The sequence below is a fragment of the Oncorhynchus mykiss genome, chromosome 26, assembly GCF_013265735.2.
Source record: "Oncorhynchus mykiss isolate Arlee chromosome 26, USDA_OmykA_1.1, whole genome shotgun sequence".
Lineage (NCBI taxonomy): Eukaryota > Metazoa > Chordata > Actinopteri > Salmoniformes > Salmonidae > Oncorhynchus > Oncorhynchus mykiss.
The window spans coordinates 29,075,582-29,094,883 of record NC_048590.1 but is presented as its reverse complement, the minus strand read 5'-3'; the positions used below and the strand labels follow the sequence as shown (position 1 = coordinate 29,094,883).

The 19,302-nt window shown below is 42.4% G+C and overlaps 1 protein-coding gene across 5 annotated transcripts in view; it reads right to left on the bottom strand.

The window, feature by feature from the left end:
- LOC110506586 (furin-1) overlaps positions 1-10,626 on the bottom strand; it is a 108,995-nt gene extending 98,369 nt beyond the window's left edge. Inside the window, exons 1-2 of one of the 5 annotated variants that reach the window (XM_036964201.1) lie at positions 10,607-10,626; positions 4,157-4,453 (exon numbers count right to left, since the gene is read on the bottom strand). In XM_036964201.1, the coding sequence (XP_036820096.1) occupies positions 4,157-4,360 (204 nt within the window). In that variant the 5' untranslated portion in view covers positions 4,361-4,453; positions 10,607-10,626. Of the gene's footprint in view, positions 1-4,156; positions 4,454-8,132; positions 9,435-9,483; positions 10,232-10,606 lie in introns of those variants that run through there. The other 4 variants (XM_021586313.2, XM_036964202.1, XM_036964200.1 and 1 more) reach the window with 4 other exon arrangements.
- Between the last annotated feature and the right edge of the window lie 8,676 nt (positions 10,627-19,302).

The window sequence follows — 19,302 nt, the reverse complement described above, 5'->3', positions numbered from 1 at the left end:
CTCCCACTTCATTCAGCCAAGCAGGCCGTACAGAGCTCCTCGCTCCCTCTCACTCTTAGTGCCCAGTTGGCCCCTCTCCTTTGCCTAATGGTCTATTTTAATGAGTGGGGGGGCGGGGGGGGGGGGGGGGGGGGGGGGGGGGGTCTGCACACATTGCATTAACAGCCCATCAAGTGATCAACCTTGCCTGATGCCGTTTGTGGCCTTGCCTTGTCCACAAAACAAACACTGCTGTAGTCAGTGCTGCTCTAGGTGCGATGTTCAATCTTCTGGGGACACATTGGCTGGGAATTTCTACGTTTGCAGGTTTCATGCCACGTCACCCTGTGAAAGGGCTTTTCCTCCCGAAAGGTTTATGATTTGGGTCTGAGGGAGTTAAGGTCACGCAGTGCGTCACCAAGCTGATAAGAGACAGAGGATGAGGCATGTAGAAACTACTAGTGAGGTGGCTGATCTGGGTGTCAAGATAATGTGTTTACAACAGCCTATGCAGATGTCAAAACACTGTGGTTTTCCTGTAGCCACGTTGGAGGTGGTAGCGTTATAATATCACACACACAGTGACTGAGTACTCACTAGCAGTGTGAAAGCTAACAGCATGACAGGGTCAACTTTGTCCTCTAACTGAGCCCACTGCAATTGAGTAAACATGAAGGCCAAATATATACCATTAGACAAACACCACAGAAGTGCCACGCTTGTATTGAGGAAGTTGGCTGCCTTATTACTCAAGAAGAGTCCCGAGGGCAATGGAAGAGCAATCTGTGTGGTATTGGAGTCTGAGAAGACTCCAATACCACACTGCTGCGGAGAGAAAAACGTAACGACATTTCAGACTCCATTTCCAGACAACTCTAAAGTGGAGGACAAGAGCTTATAAAAGCTGAAGTGTTGTGATTACAGCATGTCCCTCCCCGCTGTAGGTCTGGGGCTGGGCCAGGTATAACCATGTAGAGAAAATAGTGTTGTTTTGCAGAGCAAAAGGTCAGAGTAAAGCACATTAGCTGAGTAGAGTTACTGATCTGACCAATGAGGCTTGGCTAAACTTGGCTTTGGTCAGCCGAACGGAGGCCCAAAACTTTTCACCATTTTGGCTCAAAACAGCTTTTTAAGTCTCCAACATGTTCAGATCCCTTTATGGTGATGGGACACATCTACTCAGCAGTCATACAGACAGACGCCCACACACAGCTCGCAGTTTCCTGGACACAGTCTGAGTAAGTATCTCTAATGGTCATGTCTGGATTCCTTACTCCCTTATGGCCAACACATAGTTAATGGCTTACCAGTAATCACAGTAAAAACAAGCCCATTGGACATTTCACAGTGAGATTACTGATTAGTTTGCAACATTCCTGTTGATCGGTAAGAAATGCTGTCGGAATACAGTGAGGTGGCTGATCTGGGTGCCCTAATCAAAAATGGATGCCCTGTGAAGAGTGGTGGGGTATAGTCTTTAAAATGGAGAAGCCTAACATCTGTCAACAGAGAGACCCACAGTCCAAGCCTGCCCCAGTGCAGGAAGCCTGGCTTCGTAAACGACCAAGCTCTTCAATTACTGTCATATCACACAGGGGAAAGAGGGGTCAGTTGATGTGGAAGAAGGAGCAACAATCCCTTACCTCGCCCCCCAAATATCCACTACTGTCCATGGTTGACCGACTGCTACAGAGGTAAACTAAGCTAAGCTCAGGGACTGCGGTTGAAAATTAGCCAGCTGGCTAAAACTGGCACTTTTACTGAAATGTTGATTAATGTGCACTGTCCCTGTAAAAATAAAATAAACTCAAACTACCACGTTAGGGCCGGTCACCGGTCACACTGGCAGGGCAGGCTGATTAAACTCTCCTTCAATTCCCTCAGAAGGAAGAATTACTGGGTCCCCCTTTCCATTAGAACCAATCAGTAACCCACACGTCAGCCAACAAGCCCACACCACTACCAATTACTGACATTATACACCCACTAAATACAAAATAGGAGTCAGTGTGAGGGAAGGTTTATTGTCTGACCTTCCCATAGCCCAAAATATAATCTGTTCATGGATGCAATGTAAACATATTATATAAAGAAAACTAAAAAAATATAATATTTTCTTGCAACCATTTTGTGTTTGCTCACTAGCTAGTGATTTCACAATCCAGTTATTTTCCCAACATATTTTCCCCAAAGGGATTAAGCAATCTTATTTCATCTCTCTCTGGTGAGTTTTCAGAAACCATTGATAGATTCCTCCCCCCACCCCCCCACCCCCGATTTGCAACCTTTATTGAGTCAGTCTGAGCTCTAAAAAGGACTAAGCTGATGTTTACTATGTGGTTCAGATCATTATTTGATAAATCAACATTATTGCCCATGGCATTAGTATAAAACAGACCTTTAGGCAAAGGGGCATTTTAAAGGAAATTGACAAACAGCCACTACATTTCCAAAGTAGGCAGCATACCAAAAATCTGTATGGAAACTATTACATAGACATGTCAGAATGATAAAAATAAAAAAAACTAAACGGTATCACCTTATGTCACCGGAATAATTATTATCTTACACTGATATTTTCCATGACCAGATGAATCATTGAATGATCTCTAACTGGAAGACGTGAGATTTAGTTGCCTAGCAGGATACATGCGAACCAGGAAGGAAGCTATAAAAGTTACATGTGAAATGGATGCAAAAAGACAGAGGCAAAAAAACAAAGTCATTCTATTCATCATGCCCACATTGAAGTCTTCTGATGGAGCAACCAGAGAATATAATTGGCCCACTTACAACCAGAGAATATAATTGGCCCACTTACAACCAGAGAATATAATTGGCCCACTTACAACCAGAGAATATAATTGGCCCACTTACAAACAGGAAATGTTTCATTTCTTGCACCCCCCCCCCCCCCCCCCCCCCACTGGTGCACCAACAACAAACTATCCCAAGGAGAGCTTAATTATTCATAGATTGTCCTCAAAACGGAAGGAAGGAAAGGAAAAGTGAAAACCTAAACCCAACCCTGGTGTTGCTCATTGGATCGGAGTCCCATTCCTGTCACTGCCTGTTAGTCTTCCCTCAGCCGCATTGTGCAATTCATAGTTCAAAGTCCCATCTCACCCACGCTCTGATTGGGCGTTCCAGTCAGGAAACTCCTATAGGATCATCTGTTCCTGTCAAACACAGCTCAGCTATGCAAACAATGCCACAACACAACACATTGAGGAGAAGACGGGGAGTAAGTTCTGTTAATGCCACATGAAACTTGCCTCTCATCTGCGACAAAGGAAGACCACCACAGAAAAATGTTTGTGGGATGTTTAATTGAACAGAAACTGAAAAGCATGGAAGACTGTTAGTGTTGAGAATGCTAACATGTCAGAGAGATGAGGGAGGCCATTTTTCTGATAAACTCATTTACCACAAACAAAACAGCAGGCTGAGCATATGGGGGGGGGGGGGGGGCTTTGAAGGCCTCCTCCCCTTAAGCAATGAGATCAAAGCTGTGTGAAAAGCAGAGTGATGCTTTCAGGACAATGCAGAAATTTCCAGACACACACAGGTGTATGATTCAAGCATTTCACTACACCCACAATAACATCTGCTAAACACGTGTATGTGACCAATAGAATGTGATTTGATTCGTATGGAGGTTGTGGTCAGCCACTCTCAGTAAGACAGTAACAGAAGAGGCATCTTACCCAGAAAGGCAATGCTGCAGTCGTTCAGGTAACTAGTCTTTTGGGTGAGTAATTTCTCTGGAATGGATTAACTAAAACTCAGTCATCAAGGGGTTTCTATAAGGACCACTGCCTATGGTAAACTAATATGTATCCTAAATCTCCAGAAGAAGCACTGCTATTTACAAGTTATATGGGAAATAAATATCAAACTGTCAATATTACTCCGATATAATATTTTTTTAAAGATGTATTTTTTCTGCTATAGTAAAGTGATATAATTAAATTGGTTCCGAGTGTCTCAGAGGCTGGCAGCTTCCAAGTCTAATAAATATTTAAGCCAATTTAAGGTCAGGTATTTTGGCACTAAAAGGCAACGTGGGAAAAGCGGTCTAGAGCAGCACTTTCTGCAGTAGATGTTCCCTAATTATTCACTTAGACAAAACACACAGAGACAAACAAAAGAGGGTGAAGAATCCCCAACAACTCACATTGCCATGGTTGACGAAGCCGTGTTTACTGGCAATGAGGTCAGCCTCGTGTGGTCCTCCAGCGATGTGGACGGCCCATGTGTTGGTGTAAACCCTCTGACCAAGGGCCATGCCCAGCCCAGACACCAGCAGGAGCCCCAACAGCAGCTGCTCAGCAAGCCGGGACCAGGGGCCCATGGAGGAGGATGGAAGGCCCAGAGCCATGGGGTCCTACAGCAGCGCAGTCCCTGAGCTCAGCGTCTTTATGATAGGCCGGGGGGACAAACAGGGGTGGAGAGAGACCGCACAGGACAGTCACTGCACCGGGATCACCAAAGAAGAGAGAGAGAGTTAGAAACATGTAGCAGAGCTCAGCACAATGAGAACAACAACTCTTACATCTTCTATTCAGAGTGCTGGAATAGTGAGCTGAAGCAGTATGTATCGTCAGAGAGACATCAATCCTGCCAAGGTTTGCTCACTTGTTACATTGCAACAGAATTACAAAAGGAGAGCGGAGTGATGTGAAGATATCAACATTTACAGGGGAACAATACCAGATTAACAACAGACTGTAATTACTTTTGAGGTAAAGGAGTCCAAGGTCCTTACTTCTCCCTTTCAGTGAAGCTATGACAATTAAATACGTATTGTATTTGGAATTACAAAAGGCACTTTGAAAGAAAACAATAATCATTAGTTGAAGGAAACAGAGTCCATACCAATTTCTATAGCATGAAAATGTTGATTGCAAATGCAGACGGTTTGTGTGTGGCAGACTTTAACAGCCTGTTCCCCTGACAAACTAGTAACAAATCCAGAATTATTTCTCTCCTAACTTTGCTTCTTGGCTTTTCTCAGCACTGGAGGTGGTGGAGAAGTGGATGTCTCTTACCATGTATAATGCAAAGCTTATGATCACACATGTACAACTCTACTTCCCCTCTCCTTCTGTAAGCCAAGATAGAGACTTTCGCCCAGCAATGACTAGTCTAGGTTAGACTAGTCTAGGTTTTCACTCATGAGATGTCAGAAACTTTTCCAAGTAAAGAGCATTGTGAACAGGAATCATGGGAAGAAAAAAAAAAAAAAAAAAAAAAAAAAAAAAAAAAACTCTCCAACCCCATAGAGATCCCTAACCACTAGTATGAGAGGTGTTCAGAGTGAAACCAATTAAGAAATGTAGCCTGCTGACTTCAGAGAATGTGGTTGAGGCTGCTTTGAGACTTCCGTCCTTCCATTAACTGCCCAAAAAGCTACAAAGAACACTGGCCCTACCTGTTCCTCAACCTTCCAAGAAGACTTTATCGAACATAACATTTTGTTTCTAGCTCGATCTTTCAAAAGGAAATTGGATGATGATGAGTCACAGAGCGAGTCCAAGAGAGAGAGTGATGGGACGACCAGCTGAAATCTCCCCTATGAGGATGAGTGTTAGCCATTGGCAGTCAGTCAGTTATGAGACCTCAGCTGGGATTGGGCTCTGGCTGAGGAACCTTGGAGGCTCAAGTTCCACACAGGAAATTTGAAAGAAGAAAATATGAAAAAACATGCAAGGCTCGGCTCCCCTTTGAAGCACTTTTGGCAATTGAAACCCAATAAATGCAAATTACAGATCGGCTGGAAAAAAGACTGTCTTGAAATGCAGAAACAAAGCAGAGATAGTGTTGCATGGCATGAATATGCTAAATGAGAAGCTGAGTGAACAATCCTGGAGGATTCAACCCATTAAAGATAAAAATAGCAGGCAGAGGTACAAAGTAGCATGGCACAGTTAAAATCGCTTCAATACTGATCTAGCTATAAAACTACTTCTGACTGCGCCTTTCAGAAATGTATAGGGATGACAAAAAATCCCTCCTGACTCATAACTAAATGTTTAAATTTGTACTATAGTATCCTAATTCCATCACAAATAACATTACATAAAATAAACATTTATTCGGGCACACCAAAACTTCTTTGTGCCCAAAGATTTATGATCCACTTACAGAATTATATGCAATGCTAAAGACACAATGCAGAGTAGAAGTCAAACGATTAATAGGCATGGACGATTAATTAGGGCCGATTTCAAGTTTCCATAACAAAATCGGTATTACGCCGATTACATTGCAATCCACGAGGAGACTGTGTGGCAGGCTGACCACCTGTTACGCGAGTGCAGCAAGGAGCCAAGGTTAGTTGCTAGCTAGCATTAAACTTATCTTATAAAAAACAATCAATCGTAACGTAATCACTAGTTAACTACACATGGTTGTCCTGTGTTGCATATAATCAATGCGGTGCCTGTTAATTTATTGTTGAATCACAGCCTACTTCGCCAAACGGGTGATGATTTAACAAAAGCTCATTCGCGTCAGGGTGTATGCAGTAGTTTGGGCCGCTTGGCACGTTGCGAACTGTGTGAAGACCATTTCTTCCTAACAAAGACCATCATTAATTTTCCAGAATTATACATAATTGTGACATAACATTGAAGGTTGTGCAATGAAACAGGAATATTTAGACTTAGGGTTGCCACCGGTTCGACAAAATACGGAACAGTCACGTATTTCACTGAAAGAATAAGTGTGTTGTTTCCAAAATGATAGGTCATTAATATGGTCAAATCCGGAAACCAAGGCTTGTATTTCTGTGTGTTTATTATATTATAATTAAGTCTATGATCTTATATTTGATAGAGCAGTCTGACTGAGCGGTGGTAGGCAGCAGCAGGCTTGAAAGCAGTCATTCAAACAGCACTTTCCTGTGTTTGCCAGCAGCTATTCCCGATGCACAGCACTGTTTATGACTTCAAGCCTATCAACTCCCGAGATTGGGCTGGCAATACTATAGTGCCTATAAGAATATCTAACAGTCAAAGGTATATGAAATACAAATGGTATAGAGAGAAATAGTCCTATAATTCCTCTAATAACTACAACCTAAAACTTACCTGTGAATATTGAAGACTCATGTTAAAAGGAACCACCATATGTTCTCATGTTCTGAGCAAGGAACTTAAACGTTAGCTTTCTTACATGGCACATATTGCACTTTTACTTTCTTCTCCAACACTGTGTTTTTGCATTATTTAAACCAAATTGAACATGTTCCATTATTTATTTGAGACTAAATTGATTTTATTTATGTATTATATTAAGTTAAAATAAGTGTTCATTCAGTATTGTTGTAATTGTCACTATTACAAATACATATATATATATTTTAAACCATGTGTTTTTTTTTTTTTTTTGTTTTTTTTTTTAAATCAGCCGATTAATCGGTATTGGCTTTTTTTGGTCCTCCAATAATTGGTATCGGTGTTGAAAAATCATAAAATCGGTCAACTTCTAATGTAGAGGTCCAGATTAAGCATTGTCTTAAAACCTGCTCAGCTTCTGGCAAAACAACTTGTTTATTGAGCTCAAAAGGAACCAAAACATTACAGAGGCTACAAACAAGACAAAATAATTATCTGAATTAACATTTGATGCATTCCAGGTTTTCATTCAATGAGAACCTTTCAAAGACCTAGTTGAAATACTATGGTATGTGAAATCCATTGGCAGAGTGGCGGTCAAATCCCTGTCCAGTGCTCCAGGCAGTGTGTTCTGTTACAGCTGTTACAATAGACCCGACAAAACATACCCACCTAACAAGCAGCAACATTTCCACTTTATGCAATGCCTTGTTTTGCTGTCGAACTGGCCGGCAACATCATTATATTTTAGAGGGGGTGATGAATCTTTTCATCACTAAACAATTACAAAACTCAACAAAAAGTACCCGTATGCAAACTCGGGTGGAACAACTTCAGCTTTCAGAACGGATGTATTATTCTGACAGAACACATGGCCAAAGCCACCAAATACAAGGCAATTTTAACTGAACCGCACTGTTACAATAGCAGGAATATGCACTGATTGACAGCTCAAGAAACAAGAACCTGACATTCCAAAATGACATTACTAACACTTTCAAGGGGGAAAAAGCTGTAAAATATGCAGCTCACCTTTGAGCTTCAGACTAATGTTGTTGTTGTGATTCTGATGCAGTCCGATCTGATGCGGAGGCAGCACACACAGACAGAGGTGTGCACCTTCCCCAAGCCACCCTTTAACTTTCACAGACATGCATGGCTCAAAGTACACCCGCCCCTAGTGACCTCATCTGGGCACTCAACCGTTCAGCCGGAGTTTAATGTCAGTATAAAAACCATACACCGTGGAATAACAAAAGCTCAACTACTTTACTGCTCGCAGGAAAAAGTGGGAAACCAGCCATTTTGCTGCCAGTGCTCATAAGTGTTAGCAGAGTAAATGATACCATACGTCAAGGTTTGGCAGCAAATATTATAAAGCTGCACAAGTGTTAACAGACAAATGTGAATCCAAATCAGCAAGTAGTCATACATTTCATAACTCTGCTTGAAATTATCTAAAAAGGGTCACCAAAGGCCAAATGGAAAACACATTACATTCTACAAAGTGTAAGTCAAATTGCAGATGGGGGTGGTGATGCTGCTATTGCCCTTGACAGGAGATAACATTGGCAAACCACAGAGCAGTGCCCAAGGTTAGAATACTTCAGCATTTCCCCTGCCAGAGGTGTCAGGTCTCCCTACTAGCAATCAAAACATGGCCACTGGCTCAGGAGATGAAGAATGGCTAGAAAGTCAAGAAATCTCAAACAGGAACAAACTTTCACAGAGCCCAGTGGTTATTTGTAGAATTTGCATTTTCCCCATAGGCGAATTGGAACTCCGGGAGAGGACTGCTGTGCTTTGACACACACTCTAACACGGAGACATGACAGGGGCACTTAAAGGTGATAATCACTTGAATACGTGATGAATACAATACATTTGTATCACAATCCACAAAAAAATATCCAGGTCCTAAGGTTTTACATTTACAGCATTCTACAATATACGGTCTTCTTGTCTTGAGCTCCTCTAACACTCCATTGTATGTTGCTTGCAGATAATGAATATTCCCTGCCACAAGTATTACATTACCATGAAAAAATGATTAATCATATACAGTAGCAAAGCTACAGTAATAGCGTTTACTCCGCCGAATAGATCCTTCTTCAAATCATAAGGAGCCAAGCTACAATTCAAATCAAAAAGTCTTTCAAGACGTCTTTCTTAATGTTGGTCGCAAAACAGTGAATATCTCCTCTTTTGGCAGTTATACCAGTGAGTCAACATGCCCACTTAGGCTATAAAATAAAACTTCTGCTCGTGTCTCAAAAAGTTATCCCACGTGTCATTAAACCATTCAAGTCTCATTATATTTTATGACAACAATTGTGGTTCATAGCAGAAATGGCTTATTATTGCTATAAAAAAGACAACTTACCACAAATGTCCTTGACAACTGCATACAGCTGGGCGATAAACTTCGAATACAAGACGTTCCTGAATCGTCTCCCGCTGGTATTTCAGTAAAGCAACACTGTATCGCGTTATCAGCTACAACTACTTGATACAATGTAGCCTACTGCGATTCTGCGGCGCTCAGAGCACGCGCTCCTTCACACAATTTTTCCCGTGTTTAATCCCCAGCCTTCTGTTTCTCTGATCTTTCCGATTTGGACGGTGATCGGAATATAATTTCACACAAACCCACTCTCACAGAACAACAACAACCGCGATCAACGTCGACGGCGTCATGTTTCAGCTAACATTACAGCCAGGCTCGTAATGCCCTTTTGGCGGACACAGACAGTTACAGCCCGAGTGTCTCCGTTGATAGGGACAAGGCAATGCCGATGACAGGCAAAGCACACTCCTCGCACTAAGCAACTAGTCTGGCCTCTTCTAGGAACGAAGGTACACCAGTACAATACACCCCATGAGCGCCTCAATTATCAGGAAACTTTCCAATGCCTTAGGAGGGTTTATTCTGTAGGCTTACCAATTCCCGTTTACATTATGCATGATCCCCTGTCTTCTTCGATATACTAATTCATCGAATATAGTCTTACAACTACCATACTACATTGTTAATGGTTACAAAATAAAACATGATTGTATGAACCCTCTCAAAACAGCTGAGGGGTCCACATCACATAGCCCCTCAGGAAATACGTCATTGGCGAACGAGGGCAAGGAGAAAATGCACAGGATTTGGACACACCTACTGCTCAAGAGTAATATACACAGTAGTATAGCGCCATCTGCTGGAATAATATATAACAAATATTGTCTGCACAGTGTTAATAATTGTTTTTTAGGGGGGTAGTGCAAAGACCAGATGTTTTCATTTTGATGAGCATCAGATATGCATTATAATATAGCCTATATGCATAACATTATGGTTTAGGTTTTAAATAATAGGGCCCTCACACACAACCCTAAAACAACCACTACAAATTAGTTTTCAAAAGCTCTGAGCTGAAGAGCCTTTCAAGAAGAACTCAAACGAAGCAAACCCTTCCACCCCAGTCTTTTAAATTGCCTTTGCCCAGACAAAAACCCACCTGGCTCTGTTGAAGTATACAGCTGCTCACTGCCATTTAATGGCTGCAAAAGGATGGAGCGTGTAATCATGCTACACACGCTGTTGAATAGCCTACCGCGTGACATGCAGGTCATTGGTGCAAACTGTAGCTTAATTACGCCAGCCTACTCAGCCAATCAACGACATTATTATACTTTTCAATCTGGTCACTTTCATTGGCTTGTCTGATCCAAGGCTAAATACAATTGCAACCCTGTTAGTAGTTAGATTGAAAATGAATTTTGAAAAATGTTTTAATCTTCCACCGAACATTGGTCAGTGGTCGACTCAAATAAAAGTTTAGCTAAAACCTTTAGGAATAATACCTCCATCTTGCGGCTGGTTGGACTACTGGCAGTGATTACGTTCAGCGCCCCTTGATCAGTTGTGTTCTAGAATGTTAAATTAAATATCCCATTTTAGTGTTAAACCTATCAAACCAACTTGAACGTCTCATTTCCGGTCACAACTTGCAGACTTGTTTACGTGCTGCTGTGCGTTTTGTTGCTTACCTTACTAACTTTACGGTTTTTACTTTTTAATTACAGTTTTATATTTTTTGTTTTTCCTCCACTCAACTTTTTTTTCATTCAACTTTTTCACTCTGGACGCTTTATCTGGACATGGTTCGTTAGGACCTCCAACAGCAGAAGCTAAGTAGTAACATTAACATGATGCCTTCTAATTGGTCGCTGTACTCATAATATACAGGAGAACTATCGCATTACGGTGAGGATAGGATGAAACCGCGTCTGTACAGATGGTAGTATAAATCCCCTCGCATGGTCACCGCAGCCAGACAACTTTCTCATGGCTTCTGGATGGAAATGCTATAGGAATGCTCAACCGGTGTCGCTCATTCAGCCGACAAACTTTCAACGGTTCTCCCCATTAAACAGCAAACAGAGTCAGAGGTCGAGCCTTCTCTGGTCTCTAAACCTCCCGTTACGGGGTCTGAGACGCCGAAGCCTCCCGCCATTAGCTCTAACAAATTGAAAACCCCAGTCATTGGCGACTCCATTACCCGCAGTATTAGACTTAAAACGAATCATCCAGCGATCATACACTGTTTACCAGGGGGCAGGGCTACCGACGTTAAGGCTAATCTGAAGATGGTGCTGGCTAAAGCTAAAACTGGCGAGTATAGGGATATTGTTATCCACGTCGGCACCAACGATGTTCGGATGAAACCGTCAGAGGTCACCAAGCGTAACATAGCTTCAGCGTGCAAATCAGCTAGAAAGATGTATCGGCATCGAGCAATTGTCTCTGGCTTGCTCCCAGTTAGTGGAAGTGATGAACTCTACAGCAGAGTCTCACAACTCAATCGCTGGTTAAACTGTTTTCTGCCCCTCCCAAAAGATAGCATTTGTAGATAATTGGCCCTCTTTCTGGGACTCACCCACAAACAGGACCAAGCCTGGCCTGTTGAGGAGTGACGGACTCCATCCTAGCTGGAGGGGTGCTCTCATCTTATCTAGAACATAGACAGGGCTCTAACTCCTCTAGCTCCACAAGGAAATAAGAATGCAGGCCAGGCAGCAGGCTGTTAGCCAGCCTGCCAGCTTAGTGGAATCTGCCACTACCACGGTCAGTGTAGTCAGCTCAGCTATCCCCATTGAGACTGTTAGGGCTGCGTCAATCGAATCTGGTATCAGGATAAATATGACAATGAGTCATCGCATTGTATGCTATGTATTTTTTTATTAGCTAAGCAATAAGTGGTAAATGCAATTTTCGTATATATGGGCTCTCTGTCACACCTCGCAGGGCAAACAGAGAACTGACTTGTTCCTGACAAAGATATTATAATATACTCTGACAGAAGTAGTTCCTGCTTCCGAGCCGGCCTGTCAGAGTAGAGACTGGGCGTGGTTTAAGCTCACTCAGCCTATTGTTGATTGTTGGCGCCCGAGCTGGTCCCAGCCCCCTAGGCGCTTCAGCGGTCAGTAGTTGTGTAGAATATCTATGCACCCATGCTCGATACACTTATCACGCACCTGGCTCCTGTTATCTAACAAAAGCCTGTTTGTTCCCGACACTATGTTCTTTATGTGTCCGTTTTTATGTTATTCTGTATTTTTCCATCACGAGAAAGGCCCATGGCCCTGAAACTGTTAACAATGTCTCAAGTCAGCTATGTTGCATGACACATACATCCACACAAGCCAACAGCAGATAATATTCAATCACATATATGGTAACGGGCTATAGTGCATAACACAGAATCCTCACAAGACCGTGTCTGTGCCTCGACCTAGGGCGGGAAAAACTAACATGGCGGTGTTCGCCTTAGCAATCTCACTAGAATAAAGACCTCCTCCATTCCTGCCATTATTGAAAGAGATTGTGATACCTCACATCTCAAAATAGGGCTACTTAATGTTAGATCCCTCACTTCCAAGGCAGTTATAGTCAATTAACTAATCACTGATCATAATATTGATGTGATTGGCCTGACTGAAACATGGCTTAAGCCTGATGAATGTACTGTGTTAAATGAGGCCTCACCTCCTGGTTACACTAGTGACCATATCTCCCGCAAAGGCGGAGGTGTCGCTAACACTGAACCCAAACCGGCTGCGAGCGTGAGCCATTGTGCATACATTTATTTTGTCCCCCTACACCAAACGCGATCACGACACGCAGGTTAAAATATCAAAACAAACTCTGAACCAATGACATTCATTTGGGGACAGGTCGAAAAGCATTAAACATGTATGGCAATTTAGCTAGTTATCTTGCACTTGCTAGCTAATTTGTCCTATTTAGCTAGCTTGCTGTTGCTAGCTAATTTGTCCAGGCATATAAACGTTGAGTTATTTTACCTGATCTGCACAAGGTCCTCTACTCCGACAATTAATCCACACATAAAACGGCCAACCGAATCATTTCTAGTCATCTCTCCTCCTCCCAGGCTTTTTCATATGGTGATTGCATCTAAACTTTCATAATATTACCACAACTATTGGCAAAACAGTTAGTCTTTCAATCACCCACGTGGGTATAACCAATGAGGAGATGGCACGTGGGTACCTGCTTCTATAAACCAATGAGGAGATGGAAGAGGCAGGACTTGCAGCGCGATCTGCATCAGAAATAGAAAGGACTTCTATTTTAGCCCTGGGCATCGTGGTGCGAGCAGTGTGGGTGCAATAATTAAATAACATGGATTTCTACATTTATTTTGCGACTCTCGCGCACGCAACGTGTCCAGTCTGGTCAGCATGTAACATTTACGATAGCAAATTTCAATTTACAAAAAAAAAAAAAAAAAATTCATCTTTTGAGCTTTTAGTCACGAAATCTATGCAGCCTACTCAATAACTTTTTATAGCTACTGTTTACAGACCTAGGCCATATACAGCGTTCCTCACTGAGTTCTCTGAATTCCTATCGGACCTTGTAGTCATAGCAGATAATATTCACATTTTTGGTGACTTCACATGGAAAGGTCCACAGACCCTCCAAAAGGCTTTCGGAGCCATCATCGACTCAGTGGGTTTTGTCCAACATGTCTCCGGACCTACTCACTGCCACAGTCATACTCTGGACCTAGTTTTGTCCCATGGAATAAATGTTGTGGATCTTAATGTTTTTCCTCATAATCCTGGACTATCGGAACACCATTTTATTATGTTTGCAATCGCAACAAATAATCTGCTCAGACCCCAACCAAGGAGCATCAAAAGTCGTGCTATAAATTCTCAGACAACCAAAAGATTCCTTGATGCCCTTCCAGACGCCCTCTGCCTACCCAAGAATGTCAGAGGACAAAAATCAGTTAACCACCTAACTGAGGAACTCAATTTAACCTTGCACAATACCCTAGATGCAGTAGCACCCCTAAAAACTAAAAAACATTTGTCATAAGAAACTAGCTCCCTGGTATACAGATAATTCCCGAGCTCTGAAGCAAGCTTCCAGAAAATTGGAACGGAAATGGCCCCACCCAAACTAGCTTGGAAAGACAGTACCACGCAGTATCGAAGAGCCCTCCCTGCTGCTCGATCATCCTATTTTTCCAACTTAATTGAGGAAAATAAGAACAATCCAAAATGTATTTTTGATACTGTCGCAAAGCTAACTAAAAAGCAGCATTCCCCCAAGAGAGGATGGCTTTCACTTCAGCAGTAATACATTTATGAACTTCTTTGAGGAAAAGATCATGATCATTAGAAAGCAAATTACGGACTCCTCTTTAAACCTGGGTATTCCTCCAAAGCTCAGTTGTCCTGAACTCTGCCAGGACCCAGGATCAAGGGAGACACTCAAGTGTTTTAGTACTATATCTCTTGACACAATGATGAAAATAATCATGGCCTCTAAACCTTCAAGCTGCATACTGGACCCTTTTCCAACTAAACTACTGAAAGAGCTGCTTCCTGTGCTTGGCCCTCCTATGTTACAACAATACTGAATGAACACTTATTTTAACTTAATATAATACATCAATAAAATCTATTTAGCCTCAAATAAATAATGGAACATGTTCAATTTGGTTTAAATAATGCAAAAGCAAAGTGTTGGAGAAGTAAAAGTGCAATATGTGCCATGTAAGAAAGCTAATGTTTTAATTCCTTGCTCAGAACATGAGAAAATATGAAAGCTGGTGGTTCCTTTTAACATGAGTCTTCAATATTCTCAGGTAAGAAGTTTTAGGTTGTAGTTATTATAGAAATTATAGGACTATTTCTCTCTATACCATTTGAATTCCATTAACCTTTGACTATTGGATGTTCTTATAGGCACTTTAGCATTGCCAGTGTAACAGTATAGCTTCCGTCCCTCTCCTCGCTCCTACCTGGGCTCGAACCAGGAACACATCGACAACAGCCACCCTCAAAGCAGCGTTACCCATGCAGAGCAAGGGGAAAACCACTCCAAGTCTCAGAGCGAGTGATGTTTGAAACGCTATTAGCGCGCATCCCACTAACTAGCTAGCCATTTCACATCGGTTACACGAGCCTAATCTCAGGAGTTGATAGGCTTGAAGTCATAAACAGCCCAATGCTTGAAGCATTGCGAAGAGCTGCTGGCAAAATGCACGAAAGGGCTGTTTGAATGAATGCTTACGAGCCTGCTGGTGCCTACCACCGCTCAGACTGCTCTATCAAATCATAGACTTAGTTATAACATAACACACAGAAATACGAGCCTTAGGTCATTCATATGGTCGAATCCGGAAACTATCACCTCGAAAACAAGATGCTTATTTTTTCAGTGAAATACGGAACCGTTCCGTATTTTATCTAACGGGTGGCATCCATAAGTCTAAATATTCCTGTTACATTGCACAACCTTCAATGTTATGTCATAATTATGTAAAATTCTGGAAAATTAGGTGGCCCAAACTGTTGACTATACACTGACTCTGCGTGCAATGAACGCAAGAGAAGTGACACAATTTCACCTGGTTAATTTTTATTTATTTACCTTTATTTAACTAGGCAAGTCTGCTAAGAACAAATTCTTATTTTCAATGACGGCCTAGGAACAGCCCCTGCCTGTTCAGGGGCAGAACGACAGATTCGTACCTTGTCAGCTCGGGGGTTTGAACTTGCAACCTTCCACTAGGCTACACTGCCGCCCCGTTAATATTGCCTGCTAACCTGGATTTCTTTTAGCAAAATATGCAGGTTTAAAAATATATACTTCTGTGTATTGATTTTAAGAAAGGCATTGATGTTTATGGTTAGGTACACATTGGAGCAACAACAGTCCTTTTTCACAAATACGCACTGCATCGATTGTATGCAACGCAGGACATGCTAGATAAACTAGTAATATCATCAACCATGTGTAGTTAACTGGTGATTTATGATTGATTGATTGTTTTTTATAAGATAAGTTTAATGCTAGCTAGCAACTTACCTTGGCTTACTGCATTCGCGTAACAGGCAGGCTCCTCGTGGAGTGCAATGTAATCTGGTGGTTAGAGCATTGGACTAGTTAACGGTAAGGTTGCAAGATTGAATCCTCGAGCTGACAAGGTAAAAATCTGTCGTTCTGCCCCTGAACAAGGCAGTTAACCCATCGTTCCTAGGCCGTCATTGAAAATAAGAATGTGTTCTTAACTGACTTGCCTATTTAAATAAATATTAAATAAAGGTGTAAACTATATATTTTTTTAATCGGTGTCCAAAAATACCGATTTCCGCTTGTTATGACATTTTTTAATTGGCCCTAATTAATCGGCCATTCCGATTAATCGGTCGACCTCTATTTTAGACCCCATCATAGCACTGAGGCGACACTTGTGAAGGTGGCAAATTACCTTTTAATGGTGTCAGACCGAGGCTCTGTCCTTGTGCTCCTAGACCTTAGTGCTGCTTTTGATACCATCGATCACCACATTCTTTTGGAGAGATTGGAAACCCAAATTGGTCTACACGGACAAGTTCTGGCCTGGTTTAGATCTTATCTGTCGGAAAGATATCAGTTTGTCTCTGTGAATGGTTTGTCCTCTGACAAATAAACTGTAAATTGCAGTGCTCCTCAAGGTTCCGTTTTAGGACCACTATTGTTTTCACTATATATTCTACCTGGGGATGTCATTCGAAAACATAATGTTAACTTTCACTGCTATGCGGATTACACACAGCTGTACATTTCAATGAAACATGGTGAAGCCCCAAAATTGCCCTCGCTGAAAGCCTGTGTTTCAGGCATAAGGAAGTGGATGGCTGCAAACTTTCTACTTTTAAACTCAGACAAAACAGAGATGCTTGTTCTAGGTCCCAAGAAACAAAGAGATCTTCTGTTGAATCTGACAATTAATCTTGATGGTTGTACAGTCGTCTCAAATAAAACTGTGAAGGACCTCGGCGTTACTCGGGGCACTGATCTCTCTTTTGACAAACATATCAAGACTGTTTCAAGGACAGCTTTTTTCCAGTTACGTAACATTGAAAAAATCTGAAATGTTCTTTCCAAAAATGATGCAGAAAAATGTATCCATGCTTTTGTTACTTCTAGGTTAGACTAATGCAATGCTCTACTTTCCGGCTACCCGGATAAAGCACTAAATAAACTTCCGTTAGTGCTAAATACGGCTGCTAGAATCCTGACGAGAACCAAAGAATGTGATCATATTACTCCAGTGATAGCCTCCCTACACTGGCTTCCTGTTAAGGCAAGGGCTGATTTCAAGGTTTTATTGCTAACCTACAAAGCATTACATGGGCTTGCTCCTACCTATCTTTCCAATTTGGTCCTGCCGTACATACCTACACGTACGCTACGGTCACAAGACGCAAGCCTCCTAATTGTCCCTAGAATTTCTAAACAAACAGCTGGAGGCAGGGCTTTCTCCTATAGAGCTCCGTTTTTAATGGAATGGTCTGCCTACCCATGTGAGAGACGCAGACTCGGTCTCAACCTTTAAGTCTTTATTGAAGACTCATCTCTTCAGTAGGTCCAGTCTGGCCCAGGAGTGTGAAGGTGAACGGAAAGGCTCTGGCGCAACGAACCGCCCTTGCTGTCTCTGCCTGGCCGGTTCCCCTCTCTACACTGGGATTCTCTGCCTCTAACCCTATTACAGGGGCTGAGTCACTGACTTACTGGTGCTCTTCCATGCTGTCCCTAGGAGGGGTGCGTCCCTTGAGTGGGTTGAGTCACTGATGTGGTCTTCTTTTCTGGGTTGGCGCCCCCTTTGGGTTGTGCCGTGGCGGAGATCTTTGTTGGCTATACTCGGCCTTGTCTCAGGATGGTAAGTTGGTGGTTGAAGATATCCCTCTAGTGATGTAGGGGCTGTGCTTTGGCAAAGTGGGTGGGGTTATATCCTGCCGGTTTGGCCCTGTCCGGGGGTATCATCGGATGGGGACACAGTGTCTCCTGACCCCTCCTGTCTCAGCCTCCAGTATTTATGCTGCAGTAGTTTGTGTCGGGGGGCTAGGGTCAGTCTGTTATATCTGGGGTGTTTCTCCTGTCTTATCCGGTGTCCTGTGTGAATTTAAGTATGCTCTCTCTAATTCTCTCTTTCTCTCTCTCGGAGGACCTGAGCCCTAGGACCATGCCTCAGGACTACCAGGCATGATGACTCCTTGTTGTCCCCAGTCCACCTGGCCTTGCTGCTGCTCCAGTTTCAACTGTTCTGCCTGCGGCAGAACTATGGAACCCTGACCCGTTCACTGCTATGGAACCCTGACCCGTTCACCGTGATTACTATTATTTGACCATGCTGGTCATTTATGAACATTTGAACATCTTGGCCATGTTCTGTTATAATCTCCACCCGGCACAGCCAGAAGAGGACTGGCCACTCATAGCCTGGTTCCTCTCTAGGTTTCTTCCTCGGTTTTGGCCTTTCTAGGGAGTTTTTCCTAGCCACCGTGCTTCTACACCTGCATTGCTTGCTGTTTGGGGTTTTAGGCTGGGTTTATGTACAGCACTTTGATATATCAGCTGATGGAAGAAGGGCTATATAAATAAATTTGATCCAACAACCCAACATTCGCTATTTGATGCGAACCAGTCTTGCTAGCTATCTAGGTTAGCTAACCAGCCTGTGTTATTAGATTAATACGTATAGTCCTCCAGTCAAGAGGCTAGTTAGGTAGGACAACATACCTTAAATTACCTATCATATGAATTTACTGATGGAGGGACAATAGGCCTAATATATGACCTAAACACTCATCATAGTGTGAAAAGGAAGTTAGCTAACATTACTGT